General features: G+C 55.9%; 1 protein-coding gene across 26 annotated transcripts in view; it reads left to right on the forward strand.

The window, feature by feature from the left end:
- The window catches only part of MYO18A (myosin XVIIIA), a 96,765-nt gene that overhangs the window by 60,163 nt on the left and 10,034 nt on the right, over positions 1 to 26,568 (forward strand). For 19 of the 26 annotated variants that reach the window (XM_041725050.1, XM_041725049.1, XM_041725055.1 and 16 more), the window contains 25 exons: positions 670 to 811; positions 941 to 1,100; positions 2,101 to 2,287; positions 2,591 to 2,834; positions 5,761 to 5,870; positions 8,867 to 8,932; positions 11,990 to 12,118; positions 12,827 to 12,970; positions 13,349 to 13,438; positions 13,571 to 13,690; positions 13,891 to 14,002; positions 14,382 to 14,509; positions 14,798 to 14,952; positions 16,718 to 16,841; positions 16,937 to 17,137; positions 17,648 to 17,758; positions 18,277 to 18,381; positions 18,733 to 18,879; positions 19,277 to 19,390; positions 20,946 to 21,062; positions 21,233 to 21,316; positions 21,710 to 21,847; positions 23,922 to 24,107; positions 24,438 to 24,577; positions 25,367 to 25,411. In XM_041725050.1, the coding sequence (XP_041580984.1) occupies positions 670 to 811; positions 941 to 1,100; positions 2,101 to 2,287; positions 2,591 to 2,834; positions 5,761 to 5,870; positions 8,867 to 8,932; positions 11,990 to 12,118; positions 12,827 to 12,970; positions 13,349 to 13,438; positions 13,571 to 13,690; positions 13,891 to 14,002; positions 14,382 to 14,509; positions 14,798 to 14,952; positions 16,718 to 16,841; positions 16,937 to 17,137; positions 17,648 to 17,758; positions 18,277 to 18,381; positions 18,733 to 18,879; positions 19,277 to 19,390; positions 20,946 to 21,062; positions 21,233 to 21,316; positions 21,710 to 21,847; positions 23,922 to 24,107; positions 24,438 to 24,577; positions 25,367 to 25,411 (3,299 nt within the window). The remainder of the gene's footprint in view (positions 1 to 669; positions 812 to 940; positions 1,101 to 2,100; positions 2,288 to 2,590; positions 2,835 to 5,760; positions 5,871 to 8,866; positions 8,933 to 11,989; positions 12,119 to 12,826; positions 12,971 to 13,348; positions 13,439 to 13,570; positions 13,691 to 13,890; positions 14,003 to 14,381; positions 14,510 to 14,797; positions 14,953 to 16,717; positions 16,842 to 16,936; positions 17,138 to 17,647; positions 17,759 to 18,276; positions 18,382 to 18,732; positions 18,880 to 19,276; positions 19,391 to 20,945; positions 21,063 to 21,232; positions 21,317 to 21,709; positions 21,848 to 23,921; positions 24,108 to 24,437; positions 24,578 to 25,366; positions 25,412 to 26,568) is intronic. The other 7 variants (XM_041725069.1, XM_041725057.1, XM_041725067.1 and 4 more) reach the window with 1 other exon arrangement.

The raw sequence follows: 26,568 nt of genomic DNA on the forward strand, positions 1-26,568 counted from the left end.
CAGAATTTTGTGTTTCCACCTTCTCTTGAAAAGCTGGAGCATTTACCAATGCTAGGCCAGTGTTCTTCCAGGAAAGCAGCTGGCCACCAACTGGTGGCTCTTTCCTTTAGATGGGGACAGGTGTGATTCAGTCACCTTGGCTCCACCTATTATTATTTATATCTATTAAATCACCAGCCTTACATTTTGACCTTTGAGTTTCTGACCCTGCAGGGATTCCACCTGCAGGGCTCGAAGCCATTTCTGGCTCTCCACTGTCAGGGGGACCAGGATTAACCCCATAGCCATTGCTGGTTGAGAGCTTCCTTTGGACCATGCACCCTGCCCCAGGCCTTCCAGACTTCATCTCCTTTAATCTGCCTGGGATGTGATGCCCAGAGAGTGAGGGCAATGTGGGTTCACCCAAGGCCCTGCTGACTTCCAAGAGGATGAGGATGGCTAACAAGAGCCCTTCAGGCTTTGGTGGCTTTGGACACAATTCCTAGGAAATAGATTTTGCTGTGGGCTTTTCTCTCTAGTCTTTTTCTCCTTGCTGCCCAGCTGCTCCACAGGCTGTCAGCCGTGAGTGTCATGGGCTGTAGTGCATGTGCATATGTGTAGCATATTTATAGTGTGTGGTTGGGCCAGGGGTTCCATGTGACATGGTGGCATTTCTTCACTTCTCCATAGGTCCGCTCGCTGGCACGCACCGATGAGGCAAGGGGCCTACTATGGCTATTGGAAGAGGAGGCACTAGTGCCAGGGGCCACTGAGGATGCCCTCCTGGAGCGCCTTTTCTCCTACTATGGCCCTCAGGAAGGTGACAAAAAAAGTGAGTCATACCCCTGGAGGGCTCCTTTTCCTCCTCTCCTGAGATGGTACTGCCTAGAAAGCCCAGAGTGCCTGGGCTTTTTCTGGGCCTGTGCCCTGATGATCTGAACCTTACTTCTCCCACCCTCAGGCCAAAGCCCCCTCCTACGCAGCAGCAAACCACACCATTTTCTCCTGGGCCACAGTCACGGCACCAACTGGGTTGAGTACAATGTATCTGGCTGGCTGAGCTACACCAAACAGAACCCAGCCACCCAGAATGCCCCCCGGCTCCTGCAGGACTCCCAGAAGTAAGAACACCACTCACTCTGCCATGTCCAATCCCCAGGGCCGGTTTTGGGCTTCCTGGTCTCAGAGGCCCCCTCGCCAGCAGGCTTGATAGCCTCTGGTTCCTGAGAGGTGACAGCCAAGCCCAGTTTGGTCTTGAGGGCCTGGGGGCAGCCTCCTGGAGTAGAAGTGGGATGGATATGGTTGGAGGCACCTATAAATTGGATATGGTTATCCAATTATGGATATGGTTGGAGGCACCTTGAAATTTGAATAGCACTTCCACATTCTTCACAGAAGGCAAGAGTAGCAAAAAACAAAAAGCAAAACTTTAAAAAATGGGGCACCTGATTGGTTTAGTGGGAATAATGTGCAACTCTTGATCTCCAGGTCATGAGTTTGAGCCCCACATTCAGTATAGAGATTACTTTTAAAAAATAATAAGAATTAACAAATAATAATAATAATAAGAAGAAGATACAAATAAAAAACTTAAAAGAAGGCAAGAGTAGCTTTAGAAACCCGTCAGTCACATAAGGCCTGTCATCCGTTTATTTATTTAGCAGATAATTATTGGGCATCTACTCTTTTAGGTGCCTGGCAGATGGCAGTGAATAAAAGAAAACTCCCTGCCCAACTGGGGGCAAGGGGAGAGGCAGAGAACAACCAGTAAATATACACAGATTATATGGCGTGGTAGAGTGTTGGGCTCTAATCCCTCCTGCCACACTGGACCTCTGCCCTCCCCAGTGATGACCAAGAGCAGATCACTCTGCCGTGTTCAATCCCTGCCTACTCTAGACCTCTGTCCTGCCCCCCACTAGTTTTCTCTTCTTCCCATTCAAAGATTTCCCTCCAGTTTCTCTCCAGGATTTGGGACATGCAGCCCCAGGCCAGATAATATCCAGGCCTCCAGCCATGGCAATATGGGGATTTTGGGGGTGTCCCAGAAACTGGGAAGACACCCTCTGCTACTCTCTCAAAATTACTTCTTCTCCTCCTCTGCCCTTCCACCTCTGGTAGGAAAATCATTAGCAACCTGTTTCTGGGCCGGGCAGGCGGCACCACAGTGCTGTCAGGCTCCATTGCAGGCTTGGAGGGTGGCTCACAGCTGGCGCTGCGCCGGGCCACCAGCATGCGGAAGACCTTCACCACGGGCATGGCGGCTGTCAAGAAGAAGTCACTGTGCATCCAAATTAAGCTGCAGGTGGTGAGTGTGCCTGCCTAGGCCCTAGGGCCCTCTTGGGGCTTCTCTGGCTGCTTTGGGCACACCCTACTGACCCAGTACCCACTCAGCATCCCACTCTCACATGTGATTGCTGCTGGTGGGTCCTCTTTTCAGAGACCACTCAGGCCTAGTGAGGGTGGCTTTGTCCAGGCTTGGCATGTCTTGGCCAGTGGCAGGACACCTGCCATCCTGGGAGGAGCCAAGTGGCTGCCATTGGTTCCGGCTCTCCTGGACACTGGCTGGGCCATCAGAACCCACTGAGGCGCATCTCTTTCCTTTTGGCAGGACGCCCTCATTGACACCATCAAGAAGTCAAAGCTGCACTTCGTGCACTGCTTCCTGCCCGTAGCAGAGGGCTGGGCCGGGGAGCCCCGGTCTGCATCCTCCCGCCGAGTCAGCAGCAGCAGTGAGCTGGACCTGCCCTCAGGAGACCACTGTGAGGCTGGGCTCCTGCAGCTGGACGTGCCCCTACTGCGTGCCCAGCTCCGTGGCTCTCGCCTGCTTGATGCCATGCGCATGTACCGCCAAGGTGGGGCCTCCTTCCCACTCAATTCCTGCTTCTGTTTTCTCGGGCTGTTCCTACTCCTCTCTACCTTCTAAGTGTGACCCATGGGGCTAGAGGGGTACTACTCCCTTCCTGTCTCTGGACTGGCTCTAGATCTCTTTTCTGCTCTGGTACCTGCTCTGGTGGTGGTTTTCCAGCGCAGTCTGGTCCTCTCTTTTTTCCTTCCCACCCAGGACTCCCTTCTTCCCCCTCTCCCTCCGGCATCCAGTCCTCTTCATCCCCTCCTCGCCCTGCCCCACAGGCCCCGTTCACACAACTCCCCCTCCGCTGTTCCCTGCTCTGCTCTGGCCTGGCCGTGGCAGCAGACCCATGCCCATATAGAGCCATCTGTTCAGTGGTGCTAACTACCTCTGAGAGTAGCCAGGTGGCGGGGCCATACCCCTGAATGAGAGATGAGGTGCTAAATCTTTCTGAGGTACTTAAATTTCCCAAGAAAGGTCAGACAGATCCTTTTTATAGACCCATCTGGAGGAGGGATTGGAAAGGGTGAGAGTCATAGCACAGCTGACCCTTGACCAACATGGCTTTGAACCGTGTGGGTCCACTTACATGTGGACTTTTTGTAATACACTCTGATAAACGTATTTTCTCTTCTTTCTGACTTCCTTAATAACATTTGCCTTCCTTGAGCTTTACTGTAATGATACGGTATGTACTCCATGTAACACACAACATTGTGTTAACCTGCTGTTATGTCCAGTTAACCATACGTTATTAGTCATTAAGTTTTGGGGGGAGTTAAATTTACATTTGGATTTTCAACTGCACAGGGGGCCAGCACCTTTAACTCATGTCATGCTGTTCAAGGATCAACTGTAGTTAACATTATTAGAGCAGTTATGGTGTACCAGGCACTGTTCTGAACTCACCATACAACGTCACTCACTTAAGGCTCACAACAGCCTCATGAGGTATTGATACTATGACCATCCCCAGATGAGGAGACTGAGGCTCAGGGTGGTTAAGTAGCTTGCCCAAGGTCACACAGCTCACGAGTGGCAGAGCAAGATGGGACCCAGGCAGACCAGCTTCTGAGTTCGTGCCTCTCAAGTAGGGGGTTCGTTTGCCTGAGAAGTTATGGGCTGCCAGATTTCTGCCCTTTTTTCCTTTGATAGGAGAGCCAGCAGGGTCCCACCCACCCATAGCCAGGTCCCTTTGAGGCATCCCCATAGACACCATCACTTTTCCTTAGCAGCCAAAGCCACAAAGCAGGCTCCCTGCCCTGCTCCAAATAAATCATCGATCTGTCCCCACGTCTTGATATGGAGTTGGTGTTTATTATTTCAAAACCAGATTGTTACCGCTCTGAACCAAAATCAATGTGCTTTACTCAAACAAGCAGATCGATGAGGCCAGCAGCAGCAGGCCCCCCTCCCCTGGCCCAGCCCCCAGCCACCATCGATAGCGCTGATGATTAATTAAGATGCCAGGCGTCCAGACCTGCTATTCTGGCCCATCAATTTAATTGCAATTCAGATACAATCAATAGCTCACTTTGTCTTGGCCCCTCAGCGGCCCCCGCCTCCTGTTTCAATTATCGGGCACATGCATCAGCCTCATCTCCCAGTTGGAGGGTTTCCCGGAGCTCATGAAGCCGGCATAGCGTAGCAGGCCCCCGACAGGCTCTCAAGAGCCCGGGTTTGGAGTCCAGTTCTGCCTCTGGCGGCAACCCTGTGACCTTGAGTCAGCCAGTTGGGCCACTGCTTTGGCCTCGGTTCCTATGCCTGGGAGATGAGTTGTATCTGGCCTAAGACCCCTTTTCGGTTTGAAATTCTGTGACTGTGTCCTCTACCATGGGCTCAAGGTGACCTCCTACCAGCCTCCATCCCGACCTCGCTCCAAGCCAGAAGCCGTCTGACCACTTGCCCTGGCCTCAAGCCTAAACAGTAGGGACGTCTCTGCTAGAGGTAACGCTCCGCAGGGAAAGAGAATCTAGAATTCTTTTGCTCATGCAGTCTGGGGCCCAAGGTCAGGATGGGAGCAGGAAGGGCCACCCTTTTTGTATCCTGTTTCTGGGAACTGAAGAAAGGAAGGGAGCATTTTATTGAACACCCACCATGTGAGCCAAACGTGCTTTCTACATATTTTCTCATTCAAACCGCAGGACTATCATACAAGATAAGTGGTAGGTCCCCCATTTAAAGATGAGGAAACTGAGGGACACCTGGGTGGCTCAGTGGTTGAGCATCTGCATTCGGCTCAGGTCATGATCCCAGGGTCCTAGGATCAAGCCCCTCATTGGGCTCCCCGCAAGGAGCCTGCTTCTCCCTCTGCCTATGTCTCTGCCTCTCTCTGTGTGTTTCTCATGAATAAATAAATGAAATCCTTTTTAAAAATAAATAATAAAGATGAGGAAATTGAGAGTCCAGTGACTTGTCCAAAGTCACATGGTGCCATGAGCCAGGGCCAGGATTCTGACCCCAAGTCTGTGCCCTTTTCCTCTTGCTACGGTCTGTTACCCTATTTTCTTTTTCATTGTTAAGTCCTGAAGCCATTGTTCTCTCTGGGTTTAACAGAGTCATAGACACAGAGGCTAGAAAGCATCTTTCTTAGCCATAGTATTATCCCCAGGTGGTCAGCCGTCCTCTGTTCACACACCTCACTGACGGGGAGCTTGCTTCCTTCTAAAGGAACCTGTACCCGTTGTAACCTTACAATCCCCCTGGAGGGCAGCCCTAAGTGTCCTGCAGTCTCCTGTCCCACACCCCTGCCTCTTCCCTCTCCACCCTCCCTTCCCAGGCCTGCCCCACACTCAGGCTCTCCTCCCCCTGTAGCTTCTTCCCCTTTCAGGGACTGTCCCTGTGTGCAACCTGGGGCACCAGTGGCCATCTGGTGTGCCAGGAGCAGGCAAGGGGCCAACAGACGTGGCTCGGGGCTGCCCTCTCTCTAGGTTACCCAGACCACATGGTGTTTTCCGAGTTTCGTCGCCGCTTCGACGTCCTGGCCCCACACCTGACCAAGAAGCATGGGCGCAACTACATTGTGATGGATGAAAGGCGGGTAGGTCTGGGCCCCAGAGCCCTACCAGACCCCCTTCCTTCTGCGCAGATCCCTCCGAGCAGCTACCCTCCCTCCCCTGGAGAGAGCTGGGCTGGCCCTTGCTCAGGCTCCTGGATTTGGCCACCCAGGGGCCAGGACAGGGACATGTAGTAGCCCAGCTATGCCAGTGGGGAGAAGGCAGCCTGGGGCATGGCCCATAGGAATCAGAGAAGAGTCACCTCCTTTGGAGGCCAGAGTTGGGGGTCTCTGCTCTCTGGTCAGCCAGTCATCTAAGAGCCTTCAGGATGCAGATAAGAACTAGTGTTTGGGGTGTTACCACTGGTAGCACCTGGGCCCTTCAGCCTTCACTTCCACATCAGGGACTCGGGTTCCTGCAGCAAGCAAAGCTGTCCAGAGGTGGGGCAAGCATCCTTCCTAGGGGCAAGATTGATACAGCGCCAGGGTAAGCCAAAGGCTCCGGCCTCTTGTCAGCACAGGTTGGTGAACTCATGGCTTCAGAAACTCATGGCTGTAACCCCCAGAGGCAGCCCCTCAGAGAGCCAGAGGGCTCCTTGAGCAGAGGAAGCCTCCTTCACTGTTTTCTGGCCTCAGGCACCCAGCCTGACTCTGAAGGTATCTCAGACCTTAGGATGGCTTCCCCCAAAGGGAGAATGCTGTGCAAAATGGGGCAGAAAGCCCCTCTCCCCTTGCCCCCCAAGTCACAGACCCACATTCACAGAGACCTCAAAAACTTCTCTCCATCCAGGACCTGCCAATGTCCTGAGCAACCTTGGTGTGCGTGTAGATGAGCCACCCACAACCCCCTTCTCTCTCACCCCAGACCTTTATTCCAGCCTCCCACTCATGGCTGCACCCAGGACCTTGTCAGCCCTGGAAATGCTTCACCTGAGAAATCATAAATTCCAACATGGCCTTCTCTGACCACAGCCTCCTACCTGCGCACTTCACTTCTCTCCTCCTTTCAGGACACCTGCTCTTTGACTCTGTTGAGACCTCTCCTTTCTGTACCCCACTCCATTTTCTTTGCTGTGTCCATTCCCTTCTGACTTTCTTTTCTGCTCCGCCTTGATGCCATGGTCCAGCCCTCTGGTCACTTGGCCTCCATGCCCCTCAGCTCTCCTGAGCCTCCCTATACCTGCCCATGTCCCCCACCCCCCACAGTGAAGGGCCAGCCTTCAGGTATCTGCACTCCTCCATTTGGGGTTCCCAAGGGCTATGGAGAAAATTATACAACCAGGCGGACTGGAAGTCCTATGGGTTCATGGCCTCCAGCCTCAACTGCCCTTGATGTGTCCTGGCAAGGTTTTCATATGGCGCATCCTTCCCTGGCCCCTGTTCCAAGCTCCTTCCCTGCCATTCAGTCTTTCTCCTTGAATTCCCCCCTGCTGTACCTCCCCAGGTCATCTGCCCAACAGTTGACCTTGCTTCTGAATGGTAATAAAACTGAGGCTCTGGCTTCCTTCTCTGCCTTCTGTATGTTCTCTTCAGTTCTCTTCTGGTGCCTTCTTCCTCAGCCCTCCTGTCTGGGTGGGAGAGGCCTTCCTCCTGTGCTTTGGAATCCACTTCCTGTGGCTCCCTGGAGTCCTACTTCATCAGTGCTGCAGCCTCTACTCTGCTGCAGGCTCTCTTTTCTCTCAGGGGATAAACATTCTGCAGATCCTGTGCTGGGAAAGGAGCCTCCCATCAACCCTCTCTCACATGGGACCCTTGTCTGTTTCTTGCCTGCCCCAACCCGTTCCTCCACCCTCCAGTGCCCAGATCCCTGCCCTAACACCCTGGGACTGATCTGTTGTCCGTTGCCCTCCGTGGTGCCCTTTACTGTGCTTCTTGGCTACATGTGACTCCATTGACAACTCCATTCTTATGGAAACATTCTCTGCTCAGCTTCCTTGCTGCCACACCTGGCCATGCTCTCATCCTGCTGAGCTTCCCTTCTTCCACTTGCCCCTGCAGGAAAGGTCTCTCTCTCCGTTCAGACACTGCCCTTGGCCATCTGTGCTTTCTATTCTACAGCCTCTTCCTGGGCAATCTCATTCACACCCGTCACTTCCATCACCACGTATGTATTGACGACTCTCATCAATACCTGTAGTCCAGGCCTCTCTCCTGAACCTCAGACGTGTGTTTCTATCTGGCTGCTTTTTTCTGGACTTTTCCACCTACATGCCTTGTAACACCTCAAATTCAGCATGTTCAGACCAAACAGATTCCATTCCCTCCTAAACTTAGTCTCACTTTTCTGTTTCCTACCGTGGAGAGCAGCACCATTTTCTGTTTAGCTTCCTAAGTCAGAAACCTGGGTGTATCCCTAGGTTCCTCCTTGTCACCCACCCTGCCTCTGCACACCTGCAGGTGCAAGGTTCTATCTCTTCATATCGGCATTTCCGCCTCTTTCTTCCCTTTGGGTCAGGCTTCAGCCTCCTCTCCTGTGAACGCCTGCAGTAGCTGCCTGAGGGGGCCTCCATCCAGTCTCCATATAGGCGCCACCCCTTTTGGCTACTGCCCACCTTTCTAGCAGTACCTTAACCACCCCACACCCTTCACTCCCAAGCTGCCTGGTTTCCTCAGTACATTCCCTTGTCTCGTGTTTCCATGCCTTTGCTTGTGCTTGTCCCTCTGCCTGAAATGCCCTCTCCCTTACTTTGCCTAATTCTTCCTTAGAACCAAAAACTCAGCACAAACAACACCTCCCATCCTCCAGGACACCTTCCGTGATCTCTTGTCTGACTTAGGTGCCGTCTCCTTTGTATACTTCACTAATTCACTTGCCTCTCTCGCCAACAAGATAACTTACTGCCCTCATAGTCATCTTTACGTCCCCAGAATCTAACCTAGTGCCTGACGCAGTGGAAGCCCACCCAAGAGCACTTGTTGAATAAGTAATGGACTGCCTCAGTAGAGGCTGGGGAGGGACTCGTGCCTAGGCAAAACCCTGCATAGAGACCGGGGTCGGGGGAGCAGCCCCTGGCCTTCCTGACAGAGGCCTCTCTCTGCAGGCAGTGGAGGAGCTGCTGGAGTCCTTGGATCTGGAGAAGAGCAGCTGCTGCATGGGCCTGAGCCGGGTGAGCAGTCCCAGCTGGGTGAGGATGGCCAGGCCCGGCACCCACTCTGGTCACCCGTGTCCAAACGGCTGGCCCTCCCCTTCTGCAGCAAACCTGACTTCCCACCCTCTGAAGGAATGACTCGTTCAGGACCATGAACCTCTGTAACGTCGGGGAGAGGGAGTGGGTTGGAAGGTGGCCCTGAACTTGGCCTGAGTCCTGGTGTGGGGAGCGGGGAGGACAAGACAGCAGGGAGGAGAGCTGGACAAAGCAGGAAGGCAGTAGGCAGAGTGCTCTAGAGGCCCCCCGAGGGCTGCCAGGGTCCCAGCAGAGCAAGCAGGATGCAGCGAGGCTGTGCCGCCGCCACCTGCCCACAAGTCCAATTCCTCACCTGAATGGAACGTGGTGTATGAGAGGCAGGCCCGCCCGGCCTCGGGTGCCAGTGTGCCGCATCACTCTGCGCCAGTGGGTCAGGCGAGCGTCCCTCCCACAGGCAGGAGCCCTGCTCGCCATTCTCTCCTGAGACTGGGAGGCTTGACAGGTGGCGTCCACGTATGTGCTCCAAGGGCTGTACTGGGAGGGAGGCCATGTGGAAGCCAGGGAGGGGTTCTAAGCCTGTCTACCTGTCAGCAGGGACGGAGGGAACTGTGGGTGCCAGGGCTTCATGGAGATGCTCGCAAAGAAGGCTTGGTGTTGCTTGTCCACTCTTTTCTCTCTGTTCTGTATCCTGAGTCACCAGCCTGGCCCTTCTCTTTCCCATCCCCTGGCTGTATCTTTGTCTCTGCTGCTTTTCCCTTTTCCTTGTGGCCCTGGCAGTTCCTGCTGGTATCTAGTCCTTGGTTTCTGGCTCTGTCATTTTCTGTTTCTTTCCTTGTTCTCTGGGTCTTCTGTGGCCTCACTCTTTCCGTTTATTTTTCTGGCTTTGGTCTCTTACTGTATCTGACTCAACCTCTCCCCTTCCCCAACTATCTGTCTGCTCAGGGGCTGCCAGCCAAACTTCCTCCCTGGGAAACCCGCAGCCAAAGTTTCACTTCAGCCTCTCCGGCTCCTGGGCGGGCTCCTGCCCCTCCGGCAGGCTGGGCTGCTGCTGGCTGGCACTGGGGTGGCACCTCCTCCAAGGCATGTCCTGGTCAGGAGAGGGCCTGTACAGGCTGGTCCTCTTCCCAGCTGCAGCTCAGACCCTCTGCTTCATCCCAGGTGCTTGGCTGAGGCAGGCGAGCCCCAGGGCCCATTCACACTCAGAAATTAGAGGCAAAGTTGGATGTTTTCTCACATCTGATTTTGGGAGAGAAATTTCAGGGCTTCTAGGCTGTGGTTGGATGGCTGGTGAGCAAAGATTCTGCATATTTGTGGCATTGCTTCAAGGAGGGGGTCGCTGTCTGAGCCCACAGAACTCTGGGGGTTTCAGGCAGGGTGTTAGAGGATCTTGAGAGCCTCCTGATTCTGTTTGTAAAATTGTATGGATGGGTATGCTGGGAAGAGAGGTCCTGAGCTTTCACCTAATACTCAAAAGGAGTATTACCCCCACTCACCCCCACTAATGCATAGCTGCACAAGAGAGGTCTCAGGCTCCCTGCTCCAGTCCCTAGGCCATCTAGGGACCGCTCTCCATCCCCTTGGCCACCTCCCTTCTGCCCTAGTTAGACAGCTGTGTGTGCTGACCACTAGCACCTATGTCTACCTTCAAGAAGAAAAAGGTGCTGTTCCAAGGGTATCTCCATCCCAGTCCCCAGCTTAGACAGCAAAGCAGAGTTCCTGGGGTGGGGTTGGGGCGGGGGGTCCAAGGGAATGTGCTGGGGCAAGAGGTTTTGGGACTATGAGTTATTGTCACCTGGGGGAGATGGAGCAGTCCTGGGGGGACTCAGATATTCCCCACCCCTGGAGGAATCTCAGGCTCATGCATTGTGAGATATTGAGGCTCGGGTAGGGCTTGAGGCCCATGGGAGAACCCAGGCACTCAGTGCCAGTGTGGGATCTGAGGAAGTGTTGCTGAGGACCGGAGCTGGCTTTCTCCTAGGCCATCCCCAGGGAACTAGGTTTCTGTGGAGTCGCCAGAGGCAAAGCTTTCTCAGCAGAAAGTGTAGGCCCTCTCCCCACTTCTTCCCTGAAGGGAGCCTTAGGGATACTGTACGTATTGGTTCTGAGTGTTTCCCACAGAGTTCACATCTTCTCTCTGCCCCACAGAAGGGAACTTTCTGTGTCCTGGGCAAGGTGGAGGTGGGCATATACCTAGGTATCCCTTTGCCCTCTGTGAGGATCCTGGAGTCTTCTCATCTGTAAATTCCCCCCTCTTCTTCCCTTAGCAGGGAAAACTTTACCCAGTCCCAGTTTGGAGCACCAAAGAGAGAGAGGAAATGCTGGATGTGGGGGCGCCCAGCTGGTTCCTCTCCCATCTGCCCTCCAGCCCCCAAACCTGTAGGACAGGTCTCTTGATTGGGCCAACCCCCACCCATCCCCTGGCTTTTTCATGAGCTGAAACCTGGGTGTGTGTGTGGGGGCGGGATGCTGGCAAATGAAAGAGGAGGCTGTCTAAAGAGGAGACTGAGTGGGGAGGGGGCCCCACCCTTTCTCTGTGCATGGCTTCTGGACCTTTCTCTCCTTACACAATTTCACCACATCCACTCCACCTGACCCAAGCAGCTGGCCCCTGTGTTTGGGTGCTCCAGTGGGCTGTGGGCATGGGGGCACAGATAGTGCTGCTGGCCGTCCTCGGGGAAGAAACCGCCCTAGATATTGCCGAGGGGTGTCCTGTCCCCATTTGACTGTAGCTGCTGTATTTCCTTCTTGTCCCAGATACCTTCCCTTTGACTTCCTTCTCCTTTTATCTCTCTTTGAAGTTAGATTTCCCACCTTACTCCTCCTCTCCCAAAAACCCTCCCCAGCCACCAGCCTAGCCCTCCCCTCTCAGCCTTCTTGGGGCCTCTCCTTGCTCCCTCCCTCCTCCCTTGTTCCCTTGGATTTTCAAGTTCTTCCCAGGGCCACCTCCCAAGCTGGCTAGTTTCCTGTGCCAGCTGCTTGTTTCTCTGCTGGGCTCCCCTCAGCACATCTCCTGCCTTCATCAGGACTGCCTCTCCACAGGTGTTCTTCCGGGCTGGCACATTGGCCCGGCTAGAGGAACAGCGGGATGAACAAACCAGCAGGAACCTAACCCTGTTCCAGGCAGCCTGCAGAGGCTACCTGGCCCGCCAGCACTTCAAGAAGAAAAAGGTGCTGTTCCAGGGGTATCTCCATCCCAGTCCCCAGCCTAGATGCAGAGTTCCTGGGGTGGGGGTGGGGGGCAGTCCAAGGGAACATGCTGGGGCAGGAGGCTTTGGGACTATGAGTTATTGTCACCTGGGGGAGAAGCAGGATCTTCCTGGGGCCACCATGCCCTGGGCCAGGGCAGGGAAGTGTTCTGAGCTCCTTGGTGCCTATGAGTGTGCTGGAATACCTAGCAGTGGGGCCATGGGGCCTGGGCCTGGGGTGGGGATGGGGGGGCAGCGCCTAGGCAAAGGTGGGCTCTGGATCATAGGCTGCTCCATGAAGATTAAGGAGCTGTGTCAGCGACTCCTTTTCTTATTAGCAAGTCCATAAAACAGCCAGCACCGCCGCCTCTTGTGTTTCAGCAAGATTAGGTTTTATAGCACATCTAGGCCAGGGTGCTGGAAATAATCAGGCAGCAAATAAAGCAGATGAAATTATTCCTAATGACGGCAGAGCGGTTAGTGCCCAGTGCAGTGCTCCCAGGGCCAGGCTCTCTGCCGCCCGCTCTCTGAGGGATGGGAGAAGCTGGAAGCAAGGGGTGGCACAGGGAATGTTTGAACCATGGGTTAGGTTGCCAGAGAAGCAGCCTGGCCTTTGTGCTGGGGGAGGCAGGGCCAGGGGCAGGGCTTAGGACTGAGAGCCCTGCTGTGCACCACCCTCACCCCAATCTAGATCCAGGACCTGGCCATTCGCTGTGTGCAGAAGAACATCAAAAAGAACAAAGGGGTGAAGGACTGGGCCTGGTGGAAACTCTTTACCACTGTGCGGCCCCTCATCGAGGTACAGCTGTCTGAGGAGCAGATCCGGAGCAAAGACGTACGTAACAGCTCCAGAAGGGCCACATCAATGGAAAAGGAGGAGTTCCTCTATGTGGGCAAAATTCTTGCCAGCTCGTCTTGGGCTCCCAAGTGTTCTTCATTTATAGTTCAGAGAGCCTTGAATGATGCCCATCAAACAGAAGGCTTCCCTGTGGGGTGCTGGCCAAGCTCCTGGGTAGCCTCTCAGTCTAAAATTTCAGGCATCCCCAGCATCTAGGGAAGAGTCTTGGGATAGGAGCCCCTGGGAGACAGTGGCTTCCTATCCCCTGTGTCCTGGCCTGAGCTTCCCCAGCTTCATTCACCCACAATGGTGGAGATTCCAGGCCCCAGCCTCTCAGAGCCTCCAGTTCACTTTGTCCTCTTAACGGCACCCTAGGAGGAGATCCAGCAGCTGCGGAGCAAGCTTGAGAAGGTGGAGAAGGAGCGGAACGAGCTTCGCCTCAGCAATGACCGGCTGGAAACCCGGGTGAGTGACTCCCCGCACCAGGCTGACTGGCCCACCTGTGCAGAGTGCCAGGCCCAGGAGGTCCCCTGGGGGTTCCAGCTGAGTAAGGCAGGAATTTCAACTGGTGGCGACTCCCTCCCCCACCAACCCCAGATCTCAGAGCTGACATCGGAGCTGACTGATGAACGTAACACGGGAGAGTCCGCCTCCCAGCTGCTGGACGCAGAGGCCGCGGAGAGGCTCCGAGCCGAGAAGGAGATGAAAGAGCTGCAGGTGAGGGCAGGGCCAGGGTGGAGACAGCCGTGCTGGTGACCACCACGCTCCAGTGTCCATCTGCTGCCCCCCAAGGACAGATGGCCCTGCACCCCTGTCCACCTGGGGTAAGCACGCGCCCAGGGTCTGCATGGCTCAGGGCCATGGTGGATACTGAGCAAGGGAGAGGGATGGTAACCTCATAAGCCTCCCTCCTGCAGACCCAGTACGATGCACTGAAGAAGCAGATGGAGGTAATGGAGATGGAGGTGATGGAGGCCCGCCTCATCCGGGCAGCTGAGATCAATGGGGAGGTGGACGATGATGACACAGGTGGGTCTGAGGCCAGAGGTGCTCGGCCTCCCCACCCTGGGCAGCCACACCCCTGGCCTGGACCTGTCTCTCTTCTGTAGGCTGGCAGAAGGCTTTAGTGACAGAAATAGATGAGGAAGTAGAGGTGGCAGTGAATGCAGGGGGTTGTCGTGGAGAGCCATGACAGCCGTGATAAGGACAGGGTCTGGGGGCCAGGGTGTGATGGTCCCCGGGGAGAAGATAGCACACATAGCCATGCACCCTCTCTAGTCCTTTCCTGGCTTGGGAGGAAGCCATCATTCCAGAGACCTTTGTCCCTTCTCTGGCTGTCTCCCCCTGCTGCCCCTTCTCAGAGGCCCTCAGCAGCTTAGCCATCCCTTGTCTGCCCCTGACCCTCCAGGTGGTGAGTGGCGCCTGAAGTACGAGCGAGCCATGCGGGAGGTGGACTTCACCAAGAAGCGGCTCCAGCAGGAGTTTGAAGACAAGCTGGAGGTGGAGCAGCAGAACAAGAGGCAGCTGGAGAGGCGGGTGAGGCTGTTGAAAGGAGGGAGGCCTATGCCCGGGAGGGGCTTGCTGCCGTGAAGGGCCAGGCGAGCCCTGGGAGCACTGGGGTAGGGTTGATGCCTTAGCCTCTCACTGGGGATGCCCAAGGGCAAAGCATTGTTAGAGAGGTGTGGTTCCCTGGATGTCCCCGACTTCCATCCCTCAACCCTGGATCTCTCCCTCGCTAACCACCCCCTTCTTCTCCTCACCTTCTCCCCCCATACTTCCTGGCCCCTCATTGGCTGCTGGCCCTGTACCACATCTCGGCCCTAGCTTGGGGACCTGCAGGCAGACATCGATGAGAGCCAGCGGGCCCTGCAGCAGCTCAAGAAGAAGTGCCAGCGGCTAACGGCAGAGCTGCAGGACACTAAGCTGCACCTGGAGGGCCAGCAGGTCCGCAACCACGAGCTGGAGAAGAAGCAGAGGAGGTGGGTGGATCCCCTGCCCTGGACATAGAAGACTTCCTAGCACAACCCCAAACAAGGCTCCCTGCCTCCCCTGCCAGGGAAGAGAGAAGGAAAGAGGGCTTGAATTTGGCCAGAGGCCTTGCCTGCATGGCCTGTTGTCCCAGAATGTGAACAGGTCTCACCCCTGACCTCTGAGGAGCACTCTGGCCACACCCCCTCGGAAGGCCTGCTCATGCCTCTGCTCTTGGACATGCTCCCCACAGTGTGTGCCCATCACCCCTGCCTGGGCCCAGTGAGGATGAGCTTCAACCAAGCCCTGTGCAGAAAGCACCTGTGCCCCTGCCCCTTGCCCCCTGCCCCCATATCTTACTTGCCTCAGCCACACAAACACACTCTCCTGACTAATGTTGTTGAACTACTGTGCCACTTCCATCTCATTATGGTAATGACATGGGGTGGGGGTGGGGGGAAGCAGCCCTCACAGGATCAGATCCAATCTAAATTAATTTCCCTGGCTGGGGATGGGAATGGGCTGCCTTTATTAGCAACACCGGGGAACCCACACACCCTGGGAACAGCAGGGTGCCCCAGGGAGTGGGAAGAGCTCCTGGTTCCTCTCTGCAGGGGAGGGCTTCTCAGCAGAGGTCCCAGGTGCCTTCGTGAAGGGACAGCCCCACCCCTGAGGGTGAGCAGGGCAGAGCTGAGTCCTTCCGGTGACCCTGGGCCTCCTTGGTACTCTGCTGTCCTGCCAGCTGGGTGCCACTTGAAGAAGGTGAGGGGAGACGGCTATGCCTCTCCACCACCCTACTTCTTGTCTTTATCCCCATCCTCCCTTTCACGTAGAGGGGGGCACCCTTAGTGGGACCCCTCTCTCAAGCCCCCCCACCCATGGCAGTGCCAGCCTGGCCTAGTTACCATCTCACTACATTCCCTGCTGGGCAACTTATTGGGTTTCATTTCTGCTGCCCAGAGTTTCCTTCCCTTTTTTTTGATGTGGGATTGGGTTGGGGGGAGCCTTCCAATTTTCCAACATGAACCTTATTAGTTATTCAGAAAAGATGTTAAGAGGCATTTCAGCAATTTGCTCCTTATTTAGAGTCACTGGGCCAGGGAAATAGGCTGGGAGGTAGAGGAGCCAAGGAAGAGGCCCCAACCATGGCTGTGGACCATGCACCTGCCGACGCACACTGCCAGCTGGGCACAGTGGGACTGCTGGCTTCTGGCCTGGTTGAGGGGGTGGCGGGAAGGGGTCCTGGTGGTGAAACGGGTATTGCTGGGACACATGGGCCTGCCCGGGGGCTGGCACCCAGAGGTGGGGGCTGGAGCCAGCTGCTTATCTGGAGTTGCCAAATTGAACTGTGGAAAGTGAGTTAGATGAGGCAGGACATCCATTTCTGCATATTCCAGTGCCCTCTCTACCCTCACCCTGGTCCTACATTCTTTGATCTTTTGAAATGAAAAAACTGAGGAGAGCCTGTCTACCTGTTCCCTGAAAGCAGTCTGCAGGTCCCTCCTAGGCTCACCTGGTATAAGGGTTCCTTAGACCCACTCAGTGAGATGCCCCCCTCCCCATCCTAGACCAGGTTGCCAGCAGGGCCTCAATGGCCTGGGATCCTGGATATCCCCCACTTCTGGGCTATCCCTCACTTCTGGGCTGTGTGAGTCCCCCTCTGCTTGCATCCTGTCCCTGTCCATGGCCCTGCTTTCTGGAAGCCTCTGGGTGCCGGAAACCCAGACTCTTCCCTCCCCTGACGGAGTCACCTTGGTGGTCCTGGCTCCCTCATAGGTTTGACAGCGAGCTCTCACAGGCGCATGAGGAGGCCCAACGGGAGAAGCTGCAGCGGGAGAAGCTGCAGCGGGAGAAGGACACGCTCCTTGCTGAGGCCTTCAGCCTGAAGCAGCAACTGGAAGTGCGTGAGCCACCCACCACCCATGCCCCATCCTCCTCACGGGCAACAGCTGGTTCCAAACCAACATGGGACCAACATCTTTTCTTTTACTCCAGGAAAAAGACATGGACATTGCCGGATTCACCCAGAAGGTTGTCTCGCTGGAGGCTGAGCTCCAGGACATTTCTTCCCAAGAGTCTAAGGATGAGGCCTCTCTAGCCAAGGTCAAGAAACAGCTTCGAGACCTGGAGGCCAAAGTCAAGGATCAGGAAGAGGAGCTGGATGAGCAGGCGGGGACCATTCAGATGCTGGAGCAGGTGCCACAGGGTCTGGCCAAGGGAGGGCACCACTGTCCCCACAGCTAACCCGGGGGTAGCCAGAGAAGGGCACATTCCCACATGCAGTTGTGTTGAGTGAGCACCTGATCTGTGCCAGCCCCAGTGTGAAAATAATTAAGCTTTCATGCAGCTTCCACAAAAACAAACCTCGATTGAGCTCTAGTGGTGAGGGGCTCGGGACGCGTGGCAGCCAGAAGGCCACGAGCCTACCGAGCCTGCAACTGAGCCACCATGTCAATTCAGAGAGCTAGAGCCTAAAGGGCAAATGGAAAGTCTGCAGAACTGTCCCCATGTCTGGCAGCTTTCTCTGGGCCTGTGTCAGACATCTAGTGAGGGAATTTGGCTTCTCTGGAGGAGCTGGCTGCCACAAGCAAGGCAGAGCTCTTCTCTGCTCCTGAGCCTAGGGAGAACTGGCCATCAGGGTCCAGTGGGCAGGGGTCAGGGTGCTGCTGAGAAAGGAACCCAGTCCATACTCCCAACCACCTACAGGCCAAGCTACGTCTAGAGATGGAGATGGAGAGGATGAGGCAGACCCATTCCAAGGAGGTGGAAAGTCGGGATGAGGAGGTGGAGGAGGCTCGGCAGTCATGTCAGAAGAAGGTAGGGCAGTGGGCACTTAGCATGTCCAGTACAAACCCTGGTTCCCTCATCACAGCTTTAAAGTAAGGGCTTTTCTGTTGCCCTACCTTAGCTACATGATCCATCCATCCATCCATTGCCCTTCTGGACCAACAACCTCTGCTCAAGCTCCTGCCATTGACTGGGATGTGTGCTTTCAGGGACTAGAGAAAGCTCAGTCCTCTGAGGAGTGAATACTCCCTGCTTTCTTTGCAGTCAGCTGGGCCAGCCCAGCAGGGCCTGCCCATTCTCCCGCAAAGCTCTAGGTCTTGCTTGGGGCTGCTGTGCATGGCCTACAATACCTGCTCTCCCTCCCAGGCTGCTTTGAAACCCTGGGAACTTTGAATTCAGTCTGACCCCTCTGGGTCACCCAGGCTCAGCCTGCCCCCAGTTTGCCCAGGGTGGTGGTGGTGGGGGGGGATAGGATCCCCCAGGGAAGGGGACCAGCTGGCACCAGGCATTGAAGGGACTGATGGGCCTCTATTCCCACGGCACTCCAGTTGAAACAAATGGAAGTGCAGCTTGAGGAGGAGTACGAGGATAAGCAGAAGGTGCTGCGAGAGAAGCGGGAACTGGAAAGCAAACTCACCACGCTGAGTGAACAGGTGAGCAGAGCCTGCTGGTGGGGCCTGGCCTATGGGGCCTGGCCCATGGCCCATGCCATTCGGCCTTTGAGAGGGGAATCTCAGCGATGCAAAGCTGGGCCCATGAGTGGGGTCTGGGGGTGGGGGGGAGGGTCTGTAGAGCCCACCATCCTCACATGTAGAATGGGGGGTGTCACCACACGTGGCACACCAGGCTTTTCTCACTGGCGGGCATGATGACCCCGGCATTTCCTCTGTTGTTGCTTGTCAGGGGACCCTGAGGATGAGGGCAAGGGTGAGCCACAGGCTTGGGGAAGATAGGAAGAGGCTGTGCGGTAGAGCCCAGAGCCCCACCTTCTGCTGTCCATCCAGGTGAGCCAGCGGGACCTGGAGTCTGAGAAGCGGCTCCGGAAAGACCTGAAGCGTACCAAGGCCCTGCTGGCAGACGCCCAGATCATGCTGGATCACCTGAAGAACAATGCACCCAGCAAGAGGGAGATCGCCCAGCTGAAGAACCAGGTATCTTTCCAGAGAGGAAGTCATCAGCTCCAAGGGGCAACAAAGCTTATTTTTTCAGTGCTTTCTCTCCCTGCCTCCTCCTCTCAGGGATTCTGGAGTCCTTGAGAAGGAAGGTAACCGGGGAGGGAGAGAGACCACTCATAGCCAGCAGATCCCTAGGATCTGTGCATGCCGTACAGCCTGAATGCCAAGCCCCAGGATGGTGGGGATGGGTCCCTGCATCTGCCAACCCTGCCACAGGAGATGCCTGCATACATCACAGCAGGCCACAGCCCCCGGGGTCTGAAGTGACCAGAGCGCCTGGGCTCCCTCTCCCCTGTGAGCCCCCTGTCCGGCCCTCCCACCCCCAGGGACTGGCTGACGCCCCTCCCTGGGGTGGGGGTGGCTCTGTGCCCAGCTGGAGGAGTCAGAGTTCACCTGTGCAGCAGCCGTGAAAGCACGGAAAGCAATGGAGGTGGAGATGGAAGACCTGCACCTGCAGATTGATGACATTGCCAAAGCCAAGACAGCGGTGAGGAGCTGGGGTGTGCAGGTCGGGCTTGATGGGCCAAGGGAGGATAGAGCCGAGGGGGGATAGAGCCATGACTGTAGCTCCCATCCCCCCAGATATGGGCCCTTCCCTGGTCCACTCCCTTCAGGCCAGGGCTTTTGGCAGGGAGAGCAGGCCACCCCTCCTTGGCCTCTCCCCACCCAGAGCAGAAGCATAGGATGGGGGGCAAGGTGGAAGAGGGAGCCAGCAAGAGCCTGGCTCCCTATTTAACCACCTGCCTGTGGGAGCTTGGCCACAGGCCCCGACACCATAAATAAAGGCAGCTAATATGGCTGAGGGATGTAAACAGGTGCCTAGAGATTAGCCGAAGCACCGATAAGAGAATGGGATGGCTCCAGTTCCCTCCCCTTCCCCTGGCCAGCCCACTGACAAGCCCAAGCGGCAGCTAATTAGACCTTTTATTTAATGCTTCCCTTTTAATTCCCTACCTCTCCCACAGCCCATCCATTGGCCCAGAATTCATTACTGGGATGCAGACACCAGTACCTCCTTGGGCAGGGGAAGTGGGGGTGGGGGGTGGGGATGGGGAGTGAGGCTGGGCTTGGCTCCGGGCTCTGTGGCCCCCTCAGCCGGTCACCTGTCTGTGGAGAGATGCCAATCTCACAGGCCTGATTTATCCCTGTGACATTTGTGCTCCTCAGCAGTTTTCAGGTGAGTAACTCAAATTCTTTAATTGTGTTAAAAAAGGCTGTTATAAAATTACCATTTTATTTAAATCCGAGTTAATAAATTTCTTGGCAGAGGCTTCCCCAGCTCCCCACAGCCCGGTAACAAGATGGATGGGGCCGAGAAGGAGCCAACACAGTCATTTTGGTTTGGAATTACAGGCTAATAGATTCATTCATTTCCTGAAGCTGCTGTTGGCTGTCTCCTCCCCTCCCCCCAGGAGAGAACTGACTGGGGGGCCCAGTGGCCAGAGAGCAGGCTGTCCCATGGGAGATGAGAATCCAAGCCAAGAGAGCCTTGCACATTCGAGGGGTCCTTCCCCAAGGCCTAAAGGGGGCAGAGTGCATGCAGGTTGGGCCTAGATTGCTGGTGCCAGGATGATAGGTCATTTGTTCTGGGTAGACCCTTTTTTTTTCTTAATATTTTATTCATGAGAGACACAGAGAGAGAGGCAGAGACACAGGCAGAGGCAGAAGCAGGCTCCATGCAGGGAGCCTTACATGGGACTCAATCCTGGGTCTCCAGGTTCACGCCCTGGCGGAAGGCGGCACTAAACTGCTGAGCCACCCGGGCTGCTCTGTTCTGGGTAGACCTTTTCTGCCTTCTCATTAGCCTTCAAAGAGCTGCCAGGAAGCAGCTGTCATTTAGCCCAGGGTCTGCCTCTGCTGCAAAGACAGCTTTCCCTCAGCTCCCTGTGCGCCTCCGGTCTGGACCCCACTCTAGTGGCTGGGCCCGGCTCCGACATCACCCCCTTCCCATTGGAGGTGGCATGGGGAGGTTCAGATTTGCCACCTCGTGCCATCAGGCGCTTGAGGCCTGATGCCCTTTGCTCTGTCTTGCCTCCGTCCAGCTGGAGGAGCAGCTGAGCCGTCTTCAGCGTGAGAAGAATGAGATCCAAAGCCGGCTGGAAGAGGATCAGGAGGACATGAATGAGCTGATGAAGAAGCACAAGGCAGCTGTGGCTCAGGTGCTCCTCCACACCCCGCTGTCCCTGTGGCCCTCCTCACAGGCCCTCACACGCCACTTCTTTTGGGAGTGGCAAGCCTCCATGCCCCGGCACAGCACTCGGTGTGCAGTGTGGCAGGCTGGGGTTTGTGTTCATGGTGGATCCTGCTGCAGCGCTCACTCCTTCCCCAGGCCTCGCGGGACTTAGCACAGATGAATGATCTCCAGGCTCAGCTAGAAGAAGCCAATAAGGAGAAGCAAGAGCTGCAGGAGAAGGTGGGGACCAGGGTCTTCCGTGGTAGAAAGAGGGTGCGGGGCCACTATGTGGGAATGAACCCCCAAGCTCATGGGATAGTAGGCGCTCCTCTCAGTCATTAGTAATCCAGAGCAGCATCAAAGCTGTGAAGGCCTAGGCTTTGAGCCATATCACCATAGTAGACATTTTGGCTTCAGCTGCCTCATTTCACATTTCTATTCCCTCTCTGGTCCTTGGCTTTTACCTTTCTCTACAAAGGGCAAAATCTGTGCCAGCATCAAGAGCACAGGTGGGGAATGCCTCTGGCTCGGGGCCCCATCCTTCCAGCTCCCCTGTGCATCCCTGCTCCCTCAGCCTTCCGGTCATCTGCCCCCTCTCTCCTGGGCTCAGTTCTTTCTTTTCCTGGCCCCCAGCTCCAAGCCCTCCAGAGCCAAGTGGAGTTCCTGGAGCAGTCCATGGTGGACAAGTCCCTGGTGAGCAGGCAGGAAGCTAAGATCCGGGAGCTGGAGACCCGCCTGGAGTTCGAAAGGACCCAAGTGAAGAGGCTGGAGGTGGGCACACACTTGTCCTGGTCCGCAGCCGAGAGCAGGGCAGAGCTGCTCTGGCAGCAGGAGCTGCGCATGCTCAGCAGCACCGGGCAGGCCCTGGCCACTCCTCAGAGGCCCCTGCCAAGCTGCCAGGCCAGCTGACGGGGGCGGGTGCCTCCCCCGCCCCCGCCCGCCCCTCCTGCTCTCTGGGCACCGTGGAGCCTGCCTGCTTTACATTCTGTTTCCGTGCTTGCTTTCTGCCAAGGGACCAGAGCAGCTTAGCTTTTTGTCTTCATATTTTCCTCCACCATGGGCTCCCCCCGCTGGTCCCCTCACTCGCTCTCTGGCAGGGTCATAAATATGCAGCGGATGGCGCCACTTCTGTGAGGGCTGAAGTCTGTTCTCTCATCTCACTGCTCACTCGCTCTCTCCCTTCCCTTTATTGCCTTTTTTTCCTCAGTTCTTCCCACCCCTCCTGTCGCTGCTTTGCCTCCTCTCTCTTTGCGGTCTCCATGTCTGCTCCCTTCTTTCCTGTCCCTTTGCATTTCTCCTCCTCAGCTGCTCCCAGCCTCTCTCTTTCTCCCCATGCCATCCCTGCTCTCCCGTCGCTCCTTCTTCTCCTCCTCCCCCCCTTCTGCTCTCTCTCATTCTCCCTTCCACCCATAACCTCCATACTCCAAGTGCATGCAGCCCATTCCCTTTGGCTTCCCAAAGCCAGTGTGCGCAGCCCTGCCCTCTCCCGTGGAGCAGGTAGGAAGAAAGAAGCAGACAGAACTATCTCAGGGTGAACACCCCTCTCGTCCTATTTTTAAGTTCTCCTCCTCCCACTCGAGCTTTTACACGTGTCTAAGCACTGGCCATTTTCCGTGAGAACTGTGTTCACAGGTGCACGAACTGGGGAGCATCCCCACTGCCTCCCCAGCAGCCCCTGAAGCCGCAAAGCAGGGACCCGAGTAGGGATGGGAACAGGTAACCGTGGGGCTGGCAGTGGGCATCGAGAGGGCATTAGTCCCTGTGGCCTAGGAAGAGAATATGGCTAAACCCCCCCAGGACAAGGTGCCAGTCCTCAAGAAAGCCGGGGAGAGTTAGGGGAGACTTAGTAATGTTCCTGTTCTGCCCACCACAACCCCATAACGGTTGGTAATATTTTGATCCCATTGTTGCACGTGGGCAGGGTTAAGGAGGTTGGCTAAGTCACAGAGCTGTCAAGGGGCAGAAGAAGCCATTGGGCTGGTGGCCCCAGGGCAGATCAGTGCACAGGTCTCTTTTTCTTCTGGGCCTCAATCCCTTTCCTCAGCCCTGTCTCTGTATCCCTTCTGCTCAGAAAGGCAGTATTGTCATTTAGATGCACAGAATGTTCAACACAAATGGCCCTTAGAGATCGGATAGCCTCGTGCTGTTATTTTAGAGACACAGAGGTTGGGAGGCCAAGAAGTGGAGACCCTGTGGCCAGTTGGAGGTCAAACCAGAAGCAGGTCTTTCCGTCACACTCTGTCCCAAACCTCCAGGTCATTTCTTGCCCAGCATCCTCTGGCCTGCTAGGAGAAAATTTGTTCAAGTTTCCAGAAGAGAAATTCATCAGGCTTAGAGGGATGGCTTTGTGCTTATAATCTGATGACTGTTTAGCCTCCTGATCCAGAAATGCTCAATGAACCACTTACCTCTGAGCACAGGATCTAGCTTTTGGGGCTGCTGGGTTCAGGGTCTCTGAGGGAAGCCCTGCTGACCATGGAGGCGCCACATGTGGTGTCAGTATGGGTAGGCCCAAGCTGTAGCCAGAGCACTCCTCCAACCTTGGTAGTGGTGGTGGTAATGATGATGATGACAATAGCACCTTTCATCATCAAATTGCCTTCATGTACATGACCTTATTCAATCTTTAATAGACCCTGAGGGAGTAGGTGTTACTCTTCCATTTTATAGAAAGGCAAAGGACGCCTCTTCAGAGGGCTCTAGTTCTTGCCCACCTACCAGTGAGTGGTGGTGCCAAAGTTGGACCCCACGCCTCCTGACTCTAGAGCTCAGAGTCAGAGCCACACCCCTGTCTGGGCCTAGCTGATGGGCCTCTCTTCCCCCACCTCCCTGCCTCCTTGCACAGAGCCTGGCCAGCCGGCTCAAGGAAAACATGGAGAAGCTGACGGAGGAGCGGGATCAGCGCACTGCAGCTGAGAACCGGGAGAAGGAGCAGAACAAGAGGCTACAGCGGCAGCTTCGGGACACCAAGGAGGAGATGGGCGAGCTTGCCAGGAAGGAGGCTGAGGCAAGCCGCAAGAAGCATGAACTGGTAATGCACCCTGACCCCCAGGGCCCCAAGCAGGCAGCTGGCTGAGTCGCTGCTATGCACACACCTACCCCCTGGGCTGGTGGGGGGTGGGCCACCGAGAAACCACAGTTTAGATCATTGGAAGGAAGAGGAACATGTCAAGGAGGCAGTCCAGGAAGTCCCAAAGGCAGGCCAGAGGGCCAAGGGTGGTACCCAAGGATGAGCCCAGGCTTGCAGTAGCCTCCATGGAGCTCCTGCCTGGCTGGGAGAGACGTGAACCGGGATTTTTCTAGAGCATCTGGGTGAGAGACTAGCCCTCCTGTGAACTGGACTGCCCACTCTGCCTCCTAGGAGATGGATCTGGAAAGCCTGGAGGCTGCTAACCAGAGCCTACAGGCCGATCTAAAACTGGCATTCAAGCGCATTGGGGACCTGCAGGCTGCCATCGAGGATGAAATGGAGAGCGATGAGAATGAGGACCTCATCACCAGGTGAGGCAGCCTCTGTGGCCACAGTGGCCACACCGAGGCCTTCTGACCACCTCCGGAGCAGGCCACGAGGTAGAACAGCTGTGACCTCTGTCCCCCTGCCACTGAGCCAGCAGCCCACCTTTCCCTCACCACCAGACCCCAGCACAGACTGGACCCTGTCCTGTCACACACAAAACTTAGGGCCTGCCCTCTTCCTCCCTGTCCTCCCTCCCCTGGGCCTCCCAGGAACCTGCCTCTCCAGCTCTGCCTGTTCACAGTGAGTTATTTCTCCTGTTTAGCTGCATTTCCGATGGCACCTGCCCCACTCTGGGGAAGGCAGAGATTTAAGGCCTGTGGTGCCTTGTTACCGTGCCAGAGATTTTCTCTCATAAAACCCACTCAGGGAATGGTTCAGGAAAGGGAGAGAGAGATTTGTAGTCTCAGGCTGAGGAAGAAGTCCCAAGGCAGGTCGACCATCGGCTCTAGGGGGCTGAGGGTCGGGCCCTGGAGAAGCTCCCAAGGTCCCGTAGACCTGCCCCCTTCCTGTGTGAGCGCGGGTGCCCCATCCTGCAGGCTGGGTCCTGGCCCACACAGGGTGCCTGCGCCTTTGGGGCAGGAAAAAGGTGCCCCAGGGCAACCCAGACCTCCCTCTGAGGACAGCACTGTCACTTGGCCCCACTGCTGCTGGCCTCAGCCAGTCAGAGCCATCTCTTGCTGAAGAAAAAGGGGTCCTGAGCTGAGAGGTCATCCTCTTTGGTTTGCCCCCCTTCTTTCTGGCCCCCTTGCCTACCATTTTCTTTCTGTTTCCAGTTTGCAGGACATGGTGACAAAGTATCAGAAAAGAAAGAATAAACCGTGAGGACTGGAGCGCATGCGCTCTCTGCCTCTCCCCATGGTGTCTAACCACCCCTAACTCTGGCTCCCCCCCACCCCCAGGGCCCTTGCCGCATGCTGCACATGGACACAGCCTCTCACACCTCCTCCCAGCTGGTCTCATGCTAACACTGCTGACTCTGTCCTGAGGGGAGGCCAGGCGAGGGGCTGGGCCCTGCCTCAGAGGTAGAGGGCGGGCAGCGAGGCATGCTCCCCCAGGGAGGCTCAGGCTGCTGGCCCTTCACGCCCTGGGTGGGCAGGACCAGGGGGAAGAGCGGCCCTCCAGCAGAAAAAAGAGCTCAGCCTCAGTCTGGAGCACCACAGTCTGCCCTCCTGAGCTCCAGCCCTGTCCTCCCTCACAAAGCCAGAGGAGCTGCCTCTGCCGGCCTCTTTCTCTAGGGGGAAAAGTCTGATTGGGTTGGAGTTGTCCATACTGTAGGGCTCCTTTGGAGCCTGAGCTGCCGGAAAGAAGCAGGTACGTTTCATTTTGAAAGGACCCCCACCTTCTCATGGCAGACAAAGGTGCGAGGTGAGGAACTGCCACCTAGCAGTTCCTTGTTTGGAGAAGGCATCCAGCCAGCTAGTCACAGGCTGCCCGGCAGTGGCCCGGGAAGGGAACACAGCCAGATGTGTTTACCCCCTGTGGGCACTTTGGGCAGAGGCGGGGGCCCAGGCGTTCGTGCTGGTGCTGTCTTGTCAGGTGGCAGCGAGCCCAGGAAACCCACCCGCTCTTCGGTTACTTCTTTCTGGGCGGGAGCTGGACGGCGGTGCAGATGCACAGGCCTTCGGGCAGATCAGAGTGATCCTCCGTCAGGTTCGCCAGGACTGTTTGTTTGGAGGTTGTTTTTTTAGTGTGGCATTGGATTTCCTCCTCCTGCTCTCTCTCGCCTGGCAGGCCTCCTCCCCTGGCCAGGATGGGCTGGCGGCAGCGCAGAGGACTCCGTGAGAGCTAATGATAAATGTAATAGTGTGTAACAGTGATAGAGGGCCGCTGGAGCCCGGTTGTCACACACAATTAATATCCCCCGCCATTCTGTCTCCGTTTGTTTGTTCCCCCGCGATTCGGCTCCCAGTTAACTAATAGCACATGAGCCTGGACATAAATTGTATTTGACTCGAGGTTTAATTCCGACCATTTA

This window comes from Vulpes lagopus, chromosome 12 (genome assembly GCF_018345385.1).
Source record: "Vulpes lagopus strain Blue_001 chromosome 12, ASM1834538v1, whole genome shotgun sequence".
Taxonomy (NCBI): domain Eukaryota; kingdom Metazoa; phylum Chordata; class Mammalia; order Carnivora; family Canidae; genus Vulpes; species Vulpes lagopus.